The 18,005-nt window shown below is 36.7% G+C and overlaps 1 protein-coding gene across 6 annotated transcripts; it reads right to left on the bottom strand.

Annotated features, from left to right (window-relative positions):
- Positions 1 to 125: 125 nt before the first annotated feature.
- LOC140793469 (mediator of RNA polymerase II transcription subunit 12) lies at positions 126 to 16,024 on the bottom strand. 6 transcript variants are annotated; one of them, XR_012109971.1, is made up of 15 exons: positions 15,800 to 16,013; positions 15,011 to 15,178; positions 14,691 to 14,864; positions 13,129 to 13,188; positions 12,701 to 12,806; positions 11,829 to 11,900; positions 11,415 to 11,468; positions 11,185 to 11,292; positions 9,736 to 9,885; positions 9,285 to 9,638; positions 6,861 to 9,169; positions 3,632 to 6,232; positions 2,877 to 3,210; positions 478 to 1,440; positions 126 to 336 (listed from the first exon to the last, which is right to left on the bottom strand). XR_012109971.1 is itself a non-coding variant. In XM_073144963.1 (15 exons), exons 4-15 carry the CDS (start codon positions 14,816 to 14,818, stop codon positions 1,006 to 1,008), a joined length of 6,711 nt encoding a protein of 2,236 aa, XP_073001064.1. In that variant the 5' UTR covers positions 14,819 to 14,864; positions 15,011 to 15,178; positions 15,800 to 15,910; positions 15,972 to 16,024; the 3' UTR covers positions 397 to 1,005. The 6 variants fall into 6 exon arrangements, 4 of the variants coding, with proteins under 4 accessions (XP_073001064.1, XP_073001063.1, XP_073001066.1 ...); XR_012109972.1 differs by having other exon boundaries at positions 813 to 1,440; XM_073144963.1 differs by lacking the exon at positions 126 to 336 and having other exon boundaries at positions 397 to 1,440; positions 15,800 to 15,910; positions 15,972 to 16,024.
- Positions 16,025 to 18,005: the final 1,981 nt, after the last annotated feature.

The raw sequence follows: 18,005 nt of genomic DNA, 5'->3' as shown, positions 1-18,005 counted from the left end.
GAATAAAAGACTAATGTGTTTTGGCTAACAACAACATTTTACTCGTCTGATGATGTGTTTTTGAAGAGAAATGGAAACTTAATGATGTCCTAAGTACCGTTGAGATTTAAACCTAGATACACACATTCAACATAAATCAGAGGAGTATCTCATTGGCTACTTGTCTCATACTGTTAGTATTAAGCTACAATACATTGGTTTATGGTTAAAGATGATATATATACAGCATGTTCTGTAAAAGAAAATTTCAAAATACAGGCAGGAGTAAGAAACAAACAAAGCTGCAACATGTATCTGCTTGCAACAGCTAAAAATTATTTCCATGCTTTCTTCCTCCTGTAAAAAAAATGCCAAAAATGTTTTTATGGTGAGGAAACAAGATATAACTAGAGGTCATGAAATTCAAAATGCTAGAGTAATCAAATATAGAAAATTCAGGAATAATCAGAGAGCCGAAGAATCTGAAATTACAGACACCTCACTTGTAGTTTGAGTGTACTTCATAGGCTACCTGTTTGACAGCAACAATTAGCATCAACCTAGAATACATTTAAGAATTACAATTTCCCTAATTCATGTTCCTCTAAAACATTGTTCTTGTTTTCTTGCTGATACAGCATGTCTCCATCAGAGGCATAGCAGTTATTTCTTTTCAACATTGCCTCGCAAAAAGATTAGAACCTAAAAAAGCTACAGAACATCCCTCGCACTTAACCCATCTCAATAGAGGAATGAATAAATGTTTCTTTTATATACAACAGCCTCAGCAAGGGCATGGCTACAAAATGGGGGTTGCTGAGTTGTCAGTTTACCTGGCCTAGCACAAGCCAGCTGGTCCTAGGTCATCGTGGCCAGCGCCTCCTGATACAAAACCCCCTTGATGAGTCCCACAAGGAGATTCATCTATGGATGCAAGAGATGTAAAATCCTGAGTCATCTATGCAGAAGGAACTGGCATAAGCCTGCCTGCTTCCGTTGCCAAAATTTTTAACTGTACAACAAGAGTCAGCTATCATCATCCAGAGCTCCAATATAAGTAAGGTCTGTTCTCCTCACCCTAATAGCCCCCTTGAGCCAGCTGCAAGCTCTAAAATTGGAATGATCTGCACTAACACCACCCATGTTGCTGCTACCACTAGAGGCAGAAGTAGAACTTGTACCATCTTCCAGCAAGGTCCATGGGTCAATTTCCATGTACAGTTCCTGGGAAGGTAATGTCTTGCTTCTGCCTGAAATGTTAATAGGAAGCCGGCTGTTAGGAACATTTTTATGCTGCAGAGCTGGGACAGATGTACTAGGCTGAAGCGATGAAAGTGCTGGCAATGATGGTATAGGAGGGTGGCACGGTATAGTAAAGGGAAGAGATGGTGGAAGAAATGGCATGGTGGCTTGAATACGCCGCCTAACTGATGCTGGCAAATCCATGCGATCCAAGTCAGACTGAAGAAAATTAGTGCATAATGTCAGTACCAAAAGAAACTGAAAGTGAAACATAAATTGATGCCAGAAAAGTGTAAGTTATCAAAATGCACTTCTAAGGTGAGAGGTCAATGATCAAAGAAAACAGCATACAAACATTATACGAGTATATACTATGAGGGCAAAGGGATGAGGATATGAAATACTTGGTTCATCAGTTACCAAGTATCTAAGCAGCAAAATAATCACTAGTACAATAGAAGACTAGAATATTGCTTATGCAGTTTAGGTGAAACTTAAATGAAAACTAAATTTAAAAATCATGTAAAAAAGAAACGTGTAGAATTCAAATTTTGCATAGTTTAAAAAGGATTATCATACCAAAAGTCGTGGGAGCGGCAGACTTTGGTCGACAAAGTATGTATCACTTGCATGTGCCAAACGAGCTGGCATGTCATTAACACACTAAATATAATCCTTAAACCTTTCTAGGGCCTTAAAAGTTAAAATAGGATTTTAGGGTTTATTATAAAGTCCCTCAACACTACATATTACTGTAGCATATGCAATTAGATTATAATCTCATCATTTTTTTCAAACTTTCGTGGATCTTCCAAGTTGAGGCAGATAACTTTGGAAAAATTAATAAAAAATCTTTGAATTTTAAAATTAAATTAAAATCTATATAAATCAAGCACCGTAATACAAAAAGATATCAAAAGAGATGAAAAAAATACCAAATTTGATTTGTTTAAACTTTGAAGATATGCTCAGTTCCTAATGACGTGCGTCAAGGGAGCATCAAGATACTCAACCCATATCGATGTCGAAATATCACTAGCGTGATATGTATCGACTCGTGGCAATCCATAAGAGTTAAATAGTAAACCCGCAAGAGAGCAGCAAAATTGCAACTAATTTATGTCTAAGCAAATTCCATTATTTGCTAAATTAGTAATTTGTACTTGTAGGCAGCTGCGGCCTCAGCCCAATACCTCTCAAAAGAGGTAGACTATAGAAGATCCAAAACCGAAGTGATCACCAACAAAAACAAAGTCAACATGACCAAAACACCAAGTAGTTCCTCTGGATGAACATAGGTAAGTTATTTGAGGTGGTGATGGACAGATTTATCTGCCAGATCCATAGTAAGTTAACAGCTAAAGGAAAAGCATTGCCCCAATGATTTATTCTAGTTTAATGCCGATAAGGATAGAATAAATAGTTTAATCATCAGATGCTTAAAAATACACAACAATTTCAAAAAGAGCAGCAAAGCTAAAAAATTAAACAAAATAAACAGATCTAACAAAAGATCAATTGTGCTAGGATGGTCTCATGCATCAATCAACAATTTCATATCAGGAACATCTCCAGATTTTCATTTTTTTTGTACTTGGTATATTCTCTATGTTCTTTTGCACCAGATCTTTAAAAAATTATAAACGTGAACTAACCTGCATGCTCTCTGCTGCCTCACGATCAAACGCAGGAAAATCTCGAGGAGATTTAACGGTCGACTTGGAGGCAGACTTGGTCTTCAGCCAACTTGGTTTGCAGTTGCTGAGCAATGCATGGAGGATGGACAAAAGCCTGTCAAAGAGGCTCTCACAAGGATGATCAAAAGATGAATCAATGGAAGCTTCTGGAATAGAGTCCGCCTCACGTTTTAATGAACCAGCATAGAGAGGAGGAAGAGATAGGTCTGCATCCTCATATACAACTCGTGTTCCAAGTAGACGAAGTACGGTACAAGCGAGCATTTGCCTCATGTTCCGTGCTGATGGTTCCCTGTAATGTGCAAAGCAAGAAATAATGATGACAATAAACTACAGAAAGGTGAGGTCAACATTCATGAAATATGACAACCAATAAGAAACCAAATCCTACCGAAAATACTTGGACTAAGTATTCACTGTTAAATACTATCTACCACCTTGCACTTCACAACATTGAAACTCATTTAGCAATCAGATGCAAGAACAGATGAAAATACCTAAAGACTAAAAGTCTAAAAGAATAGTTTATCTGGCTCATTGTTATAATTTAATAAACCTCATAGATAAAAATAAAACATTGATCTCATTTATAATTTGAGCCATCAGAGAAGGTTAGCTTCGTTGTTTTTATTTTTTTAACAACTGATGGACAAAAAGTAATTAAAGTGAAATATAAAAAAACTTGGAAAAATTACATATATATGGTGAATTACCTATCTGCAAAAATGACAGGAAGCAACCTAGTAAGAAATTGCAAGCGCAACCAAAGGGATGCTCTGAGTGCTGCTGGAGAAGGAGGGCTGGAATCAGTAACTCCTGTAGGTCGCCTGCTTAATATAGGACTTCCACCACGCATTCCTTTACGACCACTAGGTTTGTTAGAAGAAGCTTCCATTCCAGAAGAAACAATACCAGTTTGTTTTGTACCATTCCGACTTATTGCATTAATATGTTGTTCAATAGCCCCCATCTGCTTGATCAACTCAGTGGCAAATAGGTTACGCAAATCACTAGAGCTCTTATCAATACATGGCAATATTAGTTCTGTAAGAGCTTTCTCAGTTAAATGATGACTGGCTGAATTAAATCCTTCTGAATCCATATTTTGAGAGATAATTTTGCTAGACTTCTTAAGATCAAAGCCTTCATCCACAACTTCTCCTTCCTCAACAGAAGTGGCTTCCAACTTCCTCTTGTCACCTTTATTAGCTACAGCATCGCCTACAAAACTAGGCCAGCCCCATGGTCTCCAAAACTGGGCCTTCGTCGGAAGGCCTTTCCGCTGTGCAACATGTACAAGCTGCTGCCTGATGGATTTGCGCCCAAGAAGGACATCTTGTCCACCTAAAAACCATTTAATGTCGATCACCAACGACTCCTGAAGCAACTTTCCAAGAAGATGAAGAACTTCTGAGTAAAGAGGTGCACCATCAGGTCTAACAAGTATTCGTGACAAAATGATTTCAGTGAATCTTTTTTCACTCTCAGAAAGTGCAAAGTTTTCAGCATTAGGTGATAGAGATCGAATTGCTTCCACAAATGACATGTTAGGGTTTTCTATCTTTTCCATAAGAACTTGCTCATTCAGAAGGAGCCTCAACTCAACCCACTGCCAATGGAACTTTGCAGGTTGAAGGGTATCTAAAATTTGAAGAATTCGCTCCAAAAGCTTTGCTTCATTTTCAATACTTGCTCTTGGTTCACCAGATTCTGAAACCCATGACCCATCGTCCTGCATAACTGTAAACGCTGGCATTTTGCAATCAACCAAAGCATTTAGAAACAGTCTTGCACGAAGAGGTATGAATGCCATTTTTTTCAAACGTTTATCTGGACTATGCAGCTCAAGCATCGCAGCAAAGTCAGAATCACCTGTGTCAGTAGCTAGAAGATCATAGAAGGCATGTACATTTCGGAAAAATAAATCTCGAAAAGGTTGATGTTTAATGGCATCAGCTATAGCCACTGAAAGATGCTGATATAGCTGGATGTCTTCACGGCTTGCAATATTGCTGTTAAGAATATACGGTCTCCATATAACCATTGCAAAAATTGAGTAAGCAGAAGGGAAAATCAAACTTAGTGGAAGCATGCTCTGCATCCTTGAAAGAGCAAGGACATATGACTCACCAAGTATCTCTGCAACTAGTCCATCAAACACTGTCCTGCAATTACCAATTAGGATCCTAAACCAATGCACATACACTTCAATACAATTGTCCAGCTTGAAAGTGCCAACAGAACGTGGCAAACCATTAGAAATGGATCTGCCACTCTTGATGAATTGGGGAATATCCAAGCTCTCCTGTAACTTGAAGACTGCAATCATCCTTTCTAGACTGACGAGTCCATGAACAGTAGCCCCCACAACAAGAGCAGATACAGCCGCTGCAGCTTTTGAAACCCTTCCAGAAATTACTTTTGCAGAGTTGTTTATGAGCTCATTTGAATGATTTCCATATATATCATGAGTTTCAGGAGACATTTGAAATTGACTGCGATGCACCTTTGCAGGAGCAAAAGCCACTGATACAACTGAAGAGGCTTCAACAGCCAAAGCTACCTCAAATATACGACTAAAACGTTCCCCAAGAGCCTCTTTAAGTAAACAAAGAGAGAGAATGTGAATGCTCAAGATATGCCGCACACAGTTTAATGAATTGACTGCAGGAGGGCCACTTTGGTAGTTACCACAAGTTAATTCAGGGAATTTTGCTATAGCAGGACCAACACTACCAATAATTGCAGAAACAGCAGATGCCACTACAGAGGGATCTCCATCTGGAGTTGCAGCACCACTCTGCCTGATACAGTCCACTAGGCCCAAAACAATATCATGAGCTATTTGGTAACTATCTTCCCATTTTTCCAAGGAAGGGCTCTTAGCAGTAGTGGCCGTGAAAATTTTTCTTTCTTTCCCACAAAAGTACTGTAAAGCTTCTTCAACATGTCGCTGTACAATCTCCTTCATGCTTGGGCTAGTTCTTGACATTCTTCCACTGCTCAGTTTCTGACGGATGTGCTCATCAATGTCTCCTGCTGTGGAGATACCAGAAAGAAATACTGTATCACTGTCAACTGAGCGAGCAGAATCAATTTCAGCAAGAATCCTCTGATCACATGTAGCTCTAAAATTCTTTTCCCACCTTGCCACACTAGCCACATTTCCGTACTTCTTCAACAAACTTTGAGTATAAGAAAAAGCTGCTGAACCAGGAGACCTTGCATTTGACATAATCATACCAACATTTTTGTACATTGCAGCATTCAGAACTTCAGGCAAAAGGTCTGTTGCTACAAGCACATTCTCATACCTGAAACAGTGTAAATAATAGATATAGATTAAAGCAAATAAGCATCATTAAGATGTAGCCCATATTTTAGAGATGTGACATGCAATATACACAAATAATATTGTGTAAATATTTAACTATTTTCTTAGTATCACAAAAGAAATACACAGTCAACATGTTGCTTAAAACAAAACTCACTCTAGAGATCACAAGTAATGTGGTTTATGTCACTCAAGTGTTATGTTAAAAGTATCCAATCTCAGCATGAGTATTTGTTTCACTCAGCTGAAGAGAACTCGCTAACGAAAATATACAGTGTCAAACTATCCTTAAGTAAGACCCCAAACATATAAATGTCGCCACCTAATTATCATATAGATTCACACATAAATTTAATAGATGTTTAGAAAAAACAATGGATGACGTGTAGCTCCCATCCACACGCCATTCTCCTTTTTCTGCAGAAGGGTAAAAATCATCACCACCACCTCACAGGCACAAGAAATAAGTTCCTTTATTCTTTTTAAAAGAATCATAACAGGCAAGCAAAGAAAGAGGAGATCAAACCTCCACATAAAAGCAAATGTTTAATAAGTAAAGTACTTATTGGATATATTAAAGCAAACAAACATAATAAAATCCAACATACCGCTGAAGTGATGACAAAATAAATGCTTCGCCAACCTGGCAAATTTGGTTTTCCCTATTCTTTGGCAGCAAAATATTTCTTCCAACTTGAGGACTGCTGATTCCACCAAGTATCTTTAGTAACAACCACATGAGGAACCTTACTGCAGAGACCAAATCACAGCAGAGATCCAAAATATATAGAATGGACAAAAGTTCATCTTCACCTAGCCTCCATCTTATGGCATTCCTATCATCAGGTGGAACAGAAAACACACTTGCACTGGTAGCTTTGGAAAGTGCCTTCTCATTTCCTTCAACAAGCTGCCTTATTAATTTCAACAACCAAATTGAAATTGATCTTTTTTCAAGCAACCTGAGCCTCTTTAACGTTTTTCCAATATCAACCAGATTTATGGTTCTTGTCCGATCAAATTCTTTAGGAGTCTCACTTTCAGTAACAGACTTATGGTGGGGACAGCTCACTTTATTATCACATACATGACTAGTTGATGCCCCCTGACTACTTTCAATCCTAGCAGCTGCCAACTGTGCTAAACTTTGTGTTTTACGAACAACCTTTTGCCTCCCTCTTGAGGCTTGCTTAGTTGACTTCTGCGGTGGTTCAACCTTAAAGGATTCTTGGAACTTCGGCCCCTTCTTCACCCACCAAGTATCTTCATCATCTGACTGATTCGATGGAGTTCCTTGAACAGAAGAGCTTCGTTCATCTAACTTTTGCCTCTTTGCTCTCCTACACTCCTCACAGCCAGATTTAACTTCAGCAAAATCAACTTTTATATCTAATGAGCTTATTGGCCTCTTGAAGCTCCCCTTGGATTCATCATGTTGTGTCTCAATCGACATGGAGTAAGGATATGGAAGATGCAATAAAGAAGAAATCATAACCTTAATTTCAGCAACTTCCTTCAACCTGCCACGTTTAACATCTCTAACAGCAGCTTTATGATTATTTTTCTTCTGGATAGAAAAATTAGGATAACTGTTACTTTTCTTATTTGTATGATTGGGTTGACCCCTCAAAAGTTCATGAAGCACAAGCCGGCGCTCACTAGAATATACTGCAATAATCTCATGCAATAGCTGGGATTCAGCTATTCTAGCTTCCTCCAGAACATCAAGTAAACACGATCCTGGAAGCTGCTTCAGAATTCTGTGATGCCTTCTTTTCCTTTCCAGATCAAATGCAGTATCATTCCTGTCCATAAGTCCACTTACAATTAGCTGTCTTACATAGGCTTGAGGATAAAAGATGCCACTTCGAATAAGTTCCAAAATTAGAACCTCAACACGCTTGAAACCTCCAATATTACTTGTCTCATGCTGATCTAACCAACAGACAATAACGTCATGCATAGGACCAGGGCTTTGGAAGATATCTTTTTTATTCCTTTTCTCCTCCAAGTTCTTTATATTGTTCCTAAGAGAAGAAGCATTATCCACCATTGATGTACCTACTGAATTATCATTAAGAGAGGCACTTTTCCAACTGTTACTGATTACCATTGGATTGCTATGGTTAGAACCTAAAGAGCTGTGCATCTCTTCCATTTTTTTCTTCAATATCAGCGCTGCAGCATATAATCGAGAAAAATCTTTTTTGCCCGTAAGTTTAAAATTCTGAGGCAGGCTAGGACGGCAATCCCGAAAATCACAAGTCGCCCATTCACAAAGGAAAAATATAGAGCAAATTAGGGACAACTCAACAGTTCCAATCCATATTAAAGAAGACCGTAAACTAGGACTGACTTCTGCAATCCACCTTTCTTCAACAGCAGAATCAGATAAATCTTCAAACAGCGAGTTGTATGCTAATGTCACGTCACCGATTACTAGAGCTTTATCCAAAGCTTGCACAACTTTAGCTGCACCTCGACCATGGAGGCTAGGGTTTACAACTTTCGCAAGATTAGAAGCACGTCTTTGAATGGAGGTAACTGCATAACCACAGGACAAGTACCGAAAGTATGCATCCCCTGTCTCAAAGTGAACAGTTTCTACAGCCTCAGGTAGCTTCATTGAAGTATATGTATCAGGGGCCACATGAGATGGTAAAGGAAAACAGTCCAAGGAAACAAAGGTATCGGGCACAGCAAGTATCATGTAGCGTAACATCTCAGCCAGAGTATAAGAAACAGATGTTTTTCTTGCACTATCTATTAAGCTCAAACTGCTAGAAGAAACATCACTGAGGTGTCGAACAGTTATTTCCACAAACATTCTTGTGTATGTCTGTGAAAGGACAATGCTCTCTATTACACCTAGAACAATAGGCAAAAGCAGTTCTAATGACTCAGCTGAATCCTTCTCCTGAATTCATGGTAGAAACAAGCATTAATTCCTCACTAGGATCTAACAGAAATTAATTAAGTTACCAAAGTACCAAATAATGCTTCCTTTTTATCCAAGCAGGAAAATCTATTACCTGAAGTTGATTTAGGACCCATTCAATGACAAGAGATGGAAGAAGCAACCCCTCTGCAAAATGCCATCGTAAAAGACGCAACATATACCACCATTTGAAGTGAAAGGAAGGCTCCTCAGTATCTGCAATAGCCGGAGAAGATTCAGTTCTGTGCTTCGAATGTGCAGGTCCAGTGACAAGACTTGGTGATGATTGATCTCTACTGGATGAAGGTGCAATATAACCATCTTTCAAGAAAGACTCATCTAAAAGCTGCTGTAAGTACTCAATAACATCCTTAGTCCACTGTTCTGTACGAGCAAATTGTGCTTTATCTGGAGCACCAGATGAAACACTAATGGAAGCTGGCCGAACCTGCAACAGTTGACTCCAGTGGTATAGCATATGAATTTGCAGCAAACTGATATAAGATTGACTACTACTTTATAGGCACATTAAAGCAATTGCATACCTGATTAAGATAAGTAACTTTTATAAACCATGTGGCTCTTAACAGTGGAACATTGTAACGAGTGAGAACATCAAAAAGTGATTTTCTTCTGTAACCATGAGGAACTTGTTCAGACAATGAGCGTAAGCCCTTATGTTGCTGTGACAAAGCCTGCCAAGTAAATAATGATTGTAGCAATGTTCAGAGTAAGCTTGTAACAAAATTTGTGGTAAAAAGCAAAACAAGAAGAAAAAAAACAAAATAACAGCACATAGTAAAGATATTGGTAATTCAGCCATTGATGCCAACTAAAATTAGGAGGAAAAAAAAAGGTTTTGAAGTACACACTTTTAAAAGAAAATTTGATACAAAAAGCGAGCATTTTCAACACATGGTAGAATATCATATGGTATGATGGACAATGAAAGCCAATGATACACCTTGCTTTCTTATTGCATTAGTTGTTTATTTTCAAAAAAATAAACTTTCTGTAGGTCACGTTCAAACGCAGAAGGAGGTGTGTTCGAACACATGTATCAATTCGCAAAAATAAAGAACACAAAATGTGCATTCAAACAAAGTCGGGTGTGTTCGAACGCCCGCATGCGAACACCTGCATCAGTTCGCATCCACAAAGAACATATTTTGTGCGTTCGAATGCGGTCGACCCCATTCGAACATGATCGGCAAGAGTCTATTAGTATTAGAGTTAATAATTGTTATTTTGGCTTGTTGGTTAGCCTCTTAAAAGGTGTGAATAGCAGCCAAAATTATTATGATGAATAAATATTGATTTTTATCTTCCTCTATCCTCTCTCTAGTCTCTCTACCATAATCTTCCTCCTCCCTCTTCACCAACCAGCCACCTCTACCGTTGGCAAAGTCTCATTTATATTCTAATCTCCTTCGTCTATCGAGTCCTCCCTCCTCCTTGGGATCTCGACCACTTCTCCCCCTTCATCCTTATCCCTTAAACTACATCAACCATCCACCCTCATCTTCATTACCATCCATAACCCTATCATCCTCTCCACTCGTCACCACCACCATCACCCCCACTCTAGCGTATTTTCGTCATAGTTGCAGTTCAAATTTGCGAAGGGCATAAATACAAAAAACGTAGATCAGAAAGTTACGGATCGACTACCCTTGGTTTCGTAATTTTCTGACTACGGGAGAATATTTGGTGAATATTTTTCCTCAATTGCGTGAATTGCTTCCTGCAATCAATCTAACTATGGAAGAGGACGTTCCGTAACTTATCAGCCAAAGAGTGGAAAAATTCGCGATTTCAGACTACAAGTTTAGAAGTCACATGATCAAACTGATAAAGGGAAGGACAATTAGGCTTCATTCAGAATATAAAAAAATAGTAATACATGATGTTGATTGGTATAATCCAAAAGGTGAAGGAGAAAGATATTCACAAGAGCACTAAATTAATGTAAGTAGAGCATTTGTAATCATAACCTCAATCCATTTTCTACGAAAATCTTCACTGCATGGCCTTTGCTCAGGAAATACACCAGGTTTTATCAACAACTGACCAGAAAGCGGCACTCCATACACCTGACCAGCCTGTTGCATTATCCAGCTCATGATGAGTTTACAACATTATTGAAATGATGCATAACACAACAGAAATTATTTACATTAAAGCAAAATGCATACGAATAAAGAACGAACAAGAAATCAATTACCTTCCTCTTCTGCGCCCGTGATTCATTAATAGCCCTGAAGCGTTTTCTTATGGCCTTAACAGCATAATGTAACGAAATATTAGTTGAAACCCAATGTTTGATATAACAGTTATGTCAAAGATGGGCCACTTAATTAATCAAGCTAAGAAAATTTCATTGGAAAGAGTACTATAGTGAGCAAAATTCTGTCTCTGAGTAGTAGACATATTTGGATTTTATTATATAACTCCAACTAATCATATACAAGACAGAAAGGAAAGTTATTGATCCTTCTTTAACTGAACAAAAACTATGGTAGAAGAAAGAAATTCAGATGAGGAACACAATATAATGAAAAAAATAGTTGCAGAAGAAACACATTATCCTGTTAGAATAATAAGAACAGGCAAAAAATATTAATTGCAAGATAATTACCTCCTTGCATTTTAAGGTAACTTCTGATTTTATGAAATATCCAAACTGGCTTAACACAATCTCTCTGGCTTCCTGTCAGAAACAAAACAAAAACAAAGAACTGTTAGGTAGAAATGATGATGCAAATAATTCCATGAGCTAAAGAAATTGAAGAAAACAAAGTCGGTAAGTATTGACAATAATACATAATGGTCAAATTAGATACCCATTTCACTAGGTTGAAAGGGATGATTTACAGGTATAAAGTCAAAATCAACGTGTGAACACAAATGTTAGCAGCGCTGTATATCACACAAAGCAGGAGTCCTTAAAAAAAGAATGTAAAATTAAAAAAATCTTCACCACAATTCAAGATATAATCATCAGAAATAACTGTATCACAACAGTACAAGAAAGAAAAGATAAAATCATTTAAAACATGTAGAAGAAGATTAAATATTCTCTTCGGTTAGTGTCGCCAATTGAACTAATTAATTTGGCATTCATCAATTCTTGTCTCCAAACTTCCATGAACATATGAAAAATATGAAGTGAAAATGTTGTTTATCTAACCGTATTTAATGCAAATCATACGGAATCAATGTGCAGTTATTAAGGTGAGCAAACCCATAAAGGACCAAAAAGAAGTTAGCTGTCTAATACTGTGACTGACAGAGTGACAGCTACTTCAGGTTAACAAGGCAGTTTTGGAGAATACATCAGATCTCAGAGTTATATGTTTATGTAGAGATGAAAAGGAGAACTAGAGTATAAGGAGTTCGGGAAAAAATGATCTTTTGGAGCATTTTAGAAAATTTTCAATGACAGGTAGATAAGAGAATAAAAATACAATGCTTGGCACAAAAAAGATAAAGAGGTAATAGGAAACACACCTCAATTCCTTCTACAGTCTCTTTATATCCCGATTGTAGATACTCTCTTGTCAGAGTCTCCTCAGGACAGGTTGGTGTTTGAGGATAGAAGTCAGGCGGGCCAAGCCTGCAGAAGGAAGAAAGAGAATTTTAACACAGCAGCATATTTATGGTGTCCATAAATTAACTCTTTGTGAAAATAACTCTTAGATTCATATGGAGCAGCAAACACAAGTAGCAGAAGTATGGTGGATCAAAAATTTTGCAGATAATGCAGCATATAGAGGCGAGAACGTGAAAAACTGTAATGTTTCTACGAGTACAGAAAAGAAGAGACTTTTTAATTACTAAAAAAATGGAAAAAGAAAATCATTAATGATATTCACAATTTGCATTCTCGAAGATATGCAATTTAATGTAGCTCTTTCTATACACAATTTACCATTTACCTGCCATTAAGAGGTTCTTTGTCGCACTTTAGCTTGTAAGGAGCTACCTGTGATTGTCGCCTGAAAATATGATAGTATGAGCAATGGAAAAAAGAAAAGAGTAAACAAACAAAATTTGGAGTAACTCAAAGCATATTCAGTCAAGTAAACAAAAAATATTGCTTCAATTCAAAAACTAACTAATATAAGATGGAACGCCATCATTGTCAAAAGAAACGACACCAAACCATTTGCACTCCTTCCAAGTATGTTCAAGAATTGTCTAGACCCGAAGACAATTTAGGAACCATACACAAAGACACCATTAAAGAAATAAATCAGATGAGCGAATTTCACAGAGCAGGAAGCTAGGACAAAGGTGCATATATGTCACAATGTGACCAAACTACATAGGATAACTTTCTAGGGCAACAAAAAATTACTGCAAATTTATTTACTCCATTTCATTTTATCTCCAGATGTGTTTAACATGTGAGCAAATAAGAGATGGTATATAAGCAGCATTAGGATCTTAGAATCAAAATATTAAACATTCCAAGGGTTTGCCGACATGTTCACTGCAACTACATGGGCAAGTTGGCCTGTCTTCAAGAATAATTTGTGTAACATTTTGCTCTGTTTGTTAATATTCTTTTCCTGCCCTGCAGGGGATTTATAAGATTGCTACCCACCATTCATCAGGAAAGGGTCCCATAATACTGGGATTCATCTCAAGTGACACTCTTGATGAATCCATAACCAATGGCATAGTCCTTGGCAACACATGAGAATATAATATAAAAACATAGAATAGTAGCAAAGCCCACAAGGTCATAAAAAATATTCCCTGCCTTCTCAATTTTCCAGTGAAGAGTTCCAAGAAAACAACAAATTATAACAGGCTATTCCCAGTCTTGCAAGTAAATTGAAAGTGAACTTGTGGAGTTCTGAAGCAGTCTCTTCAGCAATAAGAACAGAACTAAAAAAACCATCTACAATTAAGTGTAAGTAACCTTAAATTAGGACAGTAACCTATGCCACTCAGAAGATTTTGCTAGCTGAACTATTATATACAAACTTATACTGGGCATACATAGGATTCCCATTATTTGTCAAGATTATCATTATATTATTTAAGTTCCCCACAATTGGCACATGAATTATCATAATTAAAATTCCATAAGATTTAGAAAAAAAATACAGTTCATTCGGTGCAAAGCATGCAAGCACAGTACAACATAAAAAGTATTAAAAAATGGACACCATAAATTGATTAGCTTACCAAAAGAAAAGGTTAAGCATACAATTGATCTTGCAAGTAAGTACTGATATAACTGTCGTATGAATAAACAGCTTCACAAATGAACGTTAGAACAGTATGCTGAACAACGTATACCGGAGATAAAATACTTTATCTCAGAAATCAGCATTAGTGGCATGTTAGTTACAAAGTTGAAATAACTTATTCTAGCCTAAAAATTGTAGACATTAGAAGTAAGATTGACAATGCAGGTAACTGTGTGGCTAATCAAAAGAAGTCAAAGATGAAACAAATTAAGGAATTTAAACTTAAAAGCAATCACCTTGGATTTAGAGGAAAATTTGATGTTGCAAATGATGATTCTGTTCTAACATTTTCCCTCGTAGATGCCCCGCTAACTGCACTATTACTAACTCCAGCAGCACAGCTGGTAGCAGAATATCTTTGCATTTCTCCCAACAATTACTAGCATGCTGCTACCAACATCCGTACTGACCTAAGCAAAGAATGTCATGCAAGTTTATGAATCACCTGATAAGGACTTGAAGGTACAAACAATTGATTATATTGAGCTCAGTTCCACATAATTACAGAAACAGCTAAAAAGTACACATCATTCAGACTCCTCAGCTAGCTATCTACCTTATCGCAGCAAGAGTGATCCCAATGTGGCACGTTGGAGTGGTTTCCAGAAGTAGCAAAGCTCATGAACTTACTTGAACTGTTTGGAAGTCATGCTCTGCCTTTAACATTGTTTGCACCTTAGCAACCAACAATTGCTGCACGCTGGATCTTTGTTCCAAACAGTCCCTTCAAACCCAACGATTAACCAGCTCAGCAAGCGACTAAAACCACATCGGACATGCAAATGATGCTCAAGAACTATAACTGCTGCCGCTACCAAAATTATCTTTTTGACACGGAAAATATGTGAAAAGTACGAACTTTTTGCATTACAACAACAGATCGGTAACAAACAATCAAGAAGTAACACACGTCAGTCATTTCATCGTAAAAACATCATCTTTTCAAGAAAGAAAGGATTTTAGTGGTGAAATTTGATAAATAGATCATAACAGCAAGCTATCAAACTAAGATCACGAGAGAAAAAAAACGACATAAGTGAACTGATCATCTCATAGCACAGTTCCAAGAAGATGAGAACAAAAAAAGGAAGGCAACTCCTTCCAAGAAAAGCAAGAATCAGAGACCGAGGAAAAAAGAAAACCCTACTCATGCATCAAGAATCAACTTTCGCTCCAATTCCACCAAATCAAACATCCAAGAACCAAGATTTCACGAACCCAGATCCCAAATCTTCCCCTAGAGAACCCCCAGCATCAGCTTCCGACAGAGGGTTTAAGCCCTTATACTCCACTAAAAAAAACCCAAAAAAGGCCAAAAAAAAGCCGGACGGGGAGGAGAAAGAACCTCGCAAGATTCGGCAACAGCTAGTAGGGTTCCAATCCGTCCTCACCCGAGGCCAAGCTCGAGCAATCCCAAACCAAAGCTAGGGTTTCGCAAGTCCCAGGATCCCGAACCCTAGAAAAGGGGAAATAATAAAAAACAACAGGAGAGAGAGAGAGAGAGCCAAAGATGGCACCTTTAGAGAGAGAGAGAGAGACGAAGGCAAAGCGTTTGACTCTTTTAAGCTTTGCTGCTGATGATGACGATCGAGATATATAGTTTTATATAAATATTTATTGAGTGGGTTGATGTGTGCGGGTGCGAGCATATGAGTTGTTGGAGTTCCTTACCACATAGATAAAAAGGATTTATACATAGAGAGAAGCAAAAAAAAAATTAAAAAAAAACAAAGAAAAGTAGTGATCTCCATTATAATTTTCCCTAAAGGTCTTGTAAATGGATTTAAAGGATGTGGTTGTTGTTATCTTTAGGTTTGATGGTAATTAGGTGTAATAATAGTTTGATAGGGTTGTTGCTTTGGGTACGACCAACTATTGCACAAGTTGAATTATCTCCAAAACAAAACATAAAATTATGAGGGCATTATTAGCTGCCTGTGAATATAGGTGATCTCCATGGTCATGAGTAAAGTTAATGAAGGATGATAATCTGTTAATTTTGTCTGTCTCTCACGACACACTGATTTGTCGGTCTCTCACGACACACTGATATCTGACATGACAATAAATATATATTTAATATGAGATCTATATTACTGTCGTTAATACATCAATTGTCGTTACTTCTGCATCGGTTCAGAAAATAAATAGCGATGCTCAGTTAAACTTATTCGACAAAATATTATTACTATTAGTTAGATTATATTAACTGTTTTAACGGTTATCTTGCATGAATATGAGTCATTAACTATGCTCCAAGATGCCTAATAAATCTACGAAATTTTAATTAATTTATAAATATTATTAATAATGGTAAAAATAGATTAGATACGGATCAAATAGTGGTAAAATTATACTTGTACATATTTTAGTATAAAATACAAAAGTAAACTTAATTACGGTATATTAGATATGAATTGATTTCTGATACATATACAAAAAATTATGATATCATTGAAATATATATAAAGGGTAGATTATATATTCCCATAAAAATACAAAAATAATTTTGTATATTATCATATTTATAATATATTAAATCCATGAGAATATGCATATATTTATTTTAGATACTATTGTTCAACTTATATCCATATCCACATAAACTATTCAATATGGATTAAAATAAAAAAAAGTAAAAAATTAATACATATCTAATAAATAACTCGGCATCCAAGATAATCCTTGGATATTCCTAATTAATACTAACGGCATCAAAAGGTGACATATTGTAAGACAATGCTGCTCATGGGAGCTTAATACGTCCACATAATCCAATGGTGTCAGAAGCACACATCAGGATAGAAAGCATAGGAGCTGGGTTGATTAATGAAGCCAAAAGTTCCACTGAAATGGACACACAGCTTTTGTCAAGGGCCCTTTCTAATATGCTAGATGATATTTCCATAGAATAATATAATTATTTAGTATATCATGTTATTGTGGCACTTAATATGACAGTATCTAATTCAACTGACATTTTTAATGGAGAAAAAAGTGGTAGTTCTACTTAGTTTTTTTTTAATATGTGTTATTTTTAAGTTTAAAAGTTCATATAATTATTTTTTTCTTAGTTTAAAAAATGTATGTGGGTAATAAAAATAATAATAGTTTAAAGAGTCTAAGTAAAATTATTCTCGAAAAAATGATTCGCTTATTAGTATAGCTTTATTTATATTGTTATCGCATATATGCCACGATCTTATATTCCAAACCATGCAAGGCTGTAGACATACTCAAAGCGAGAAGCTAGAAGAAAAGATCCACTATTTTCTTTCAACAAAGCTTTCAAAAATGATCATGATTCCTTATTTGTCAATTAAAAGATAAAACCTCTATGATTTTAATTCAAAGCCTTGGGCCTTTGTTTGGCCGGTTGGGCTTACAACCGCATTAATTATTACTTGATCTTAGTCTACGCAATATCGCAATCCTCTTCATTGATTTCAGCACCGGAGAATTTGGTTCATTGTTACCATTCTTTGATGCCAACTGTGAAAACCAGTTGTTCGATTAGTAACTTGTAACGTTTTATATATATATATATATAT

This window comes from Typha latifolia, chromosome 8 (genome assembly GCF_019914945.1).
Source record: "Typha latifolia isolate L0001 chromosome 8, TyphaL0001v2, whole genome shotgun sequence".
NCBI lineage: Eukaryota > Viridiplantae > Streptophyta > Magnoliopsida > Poales > Typhaceae > Typha > Typha latifolia.
Note: the sequence above shows the minus strand (reverse complement) of the source record. Positions and strands in the feature narration are given on the sequence as shown.

Excerpts from the sequence above, each read along its gene's own strand:
- LOC140793469 (XM_073144963.1), bottom strand. The coding sequence starts at position 14,818 with ATGCAAAGATATTCTGCTACCAGCTGTGCTGCTGGAGTTAGTAATAGT. Across the intron at positions 9,170-9,284 it reads GGGTCCTAAATCAACTTCAG|GAGAAGGATTCAGCTGAGTC; the intron begins GTAATAGATTTT and ends CCATGAATTCAG. Across the intron at positions 1,441-2,876 it reads AGGCAGCAGAGAGCATGCAG|TCTGACTTGGATCGCATGGA; the intron begins GTTAGTTCACGT and ends AATTTTCTTCAG.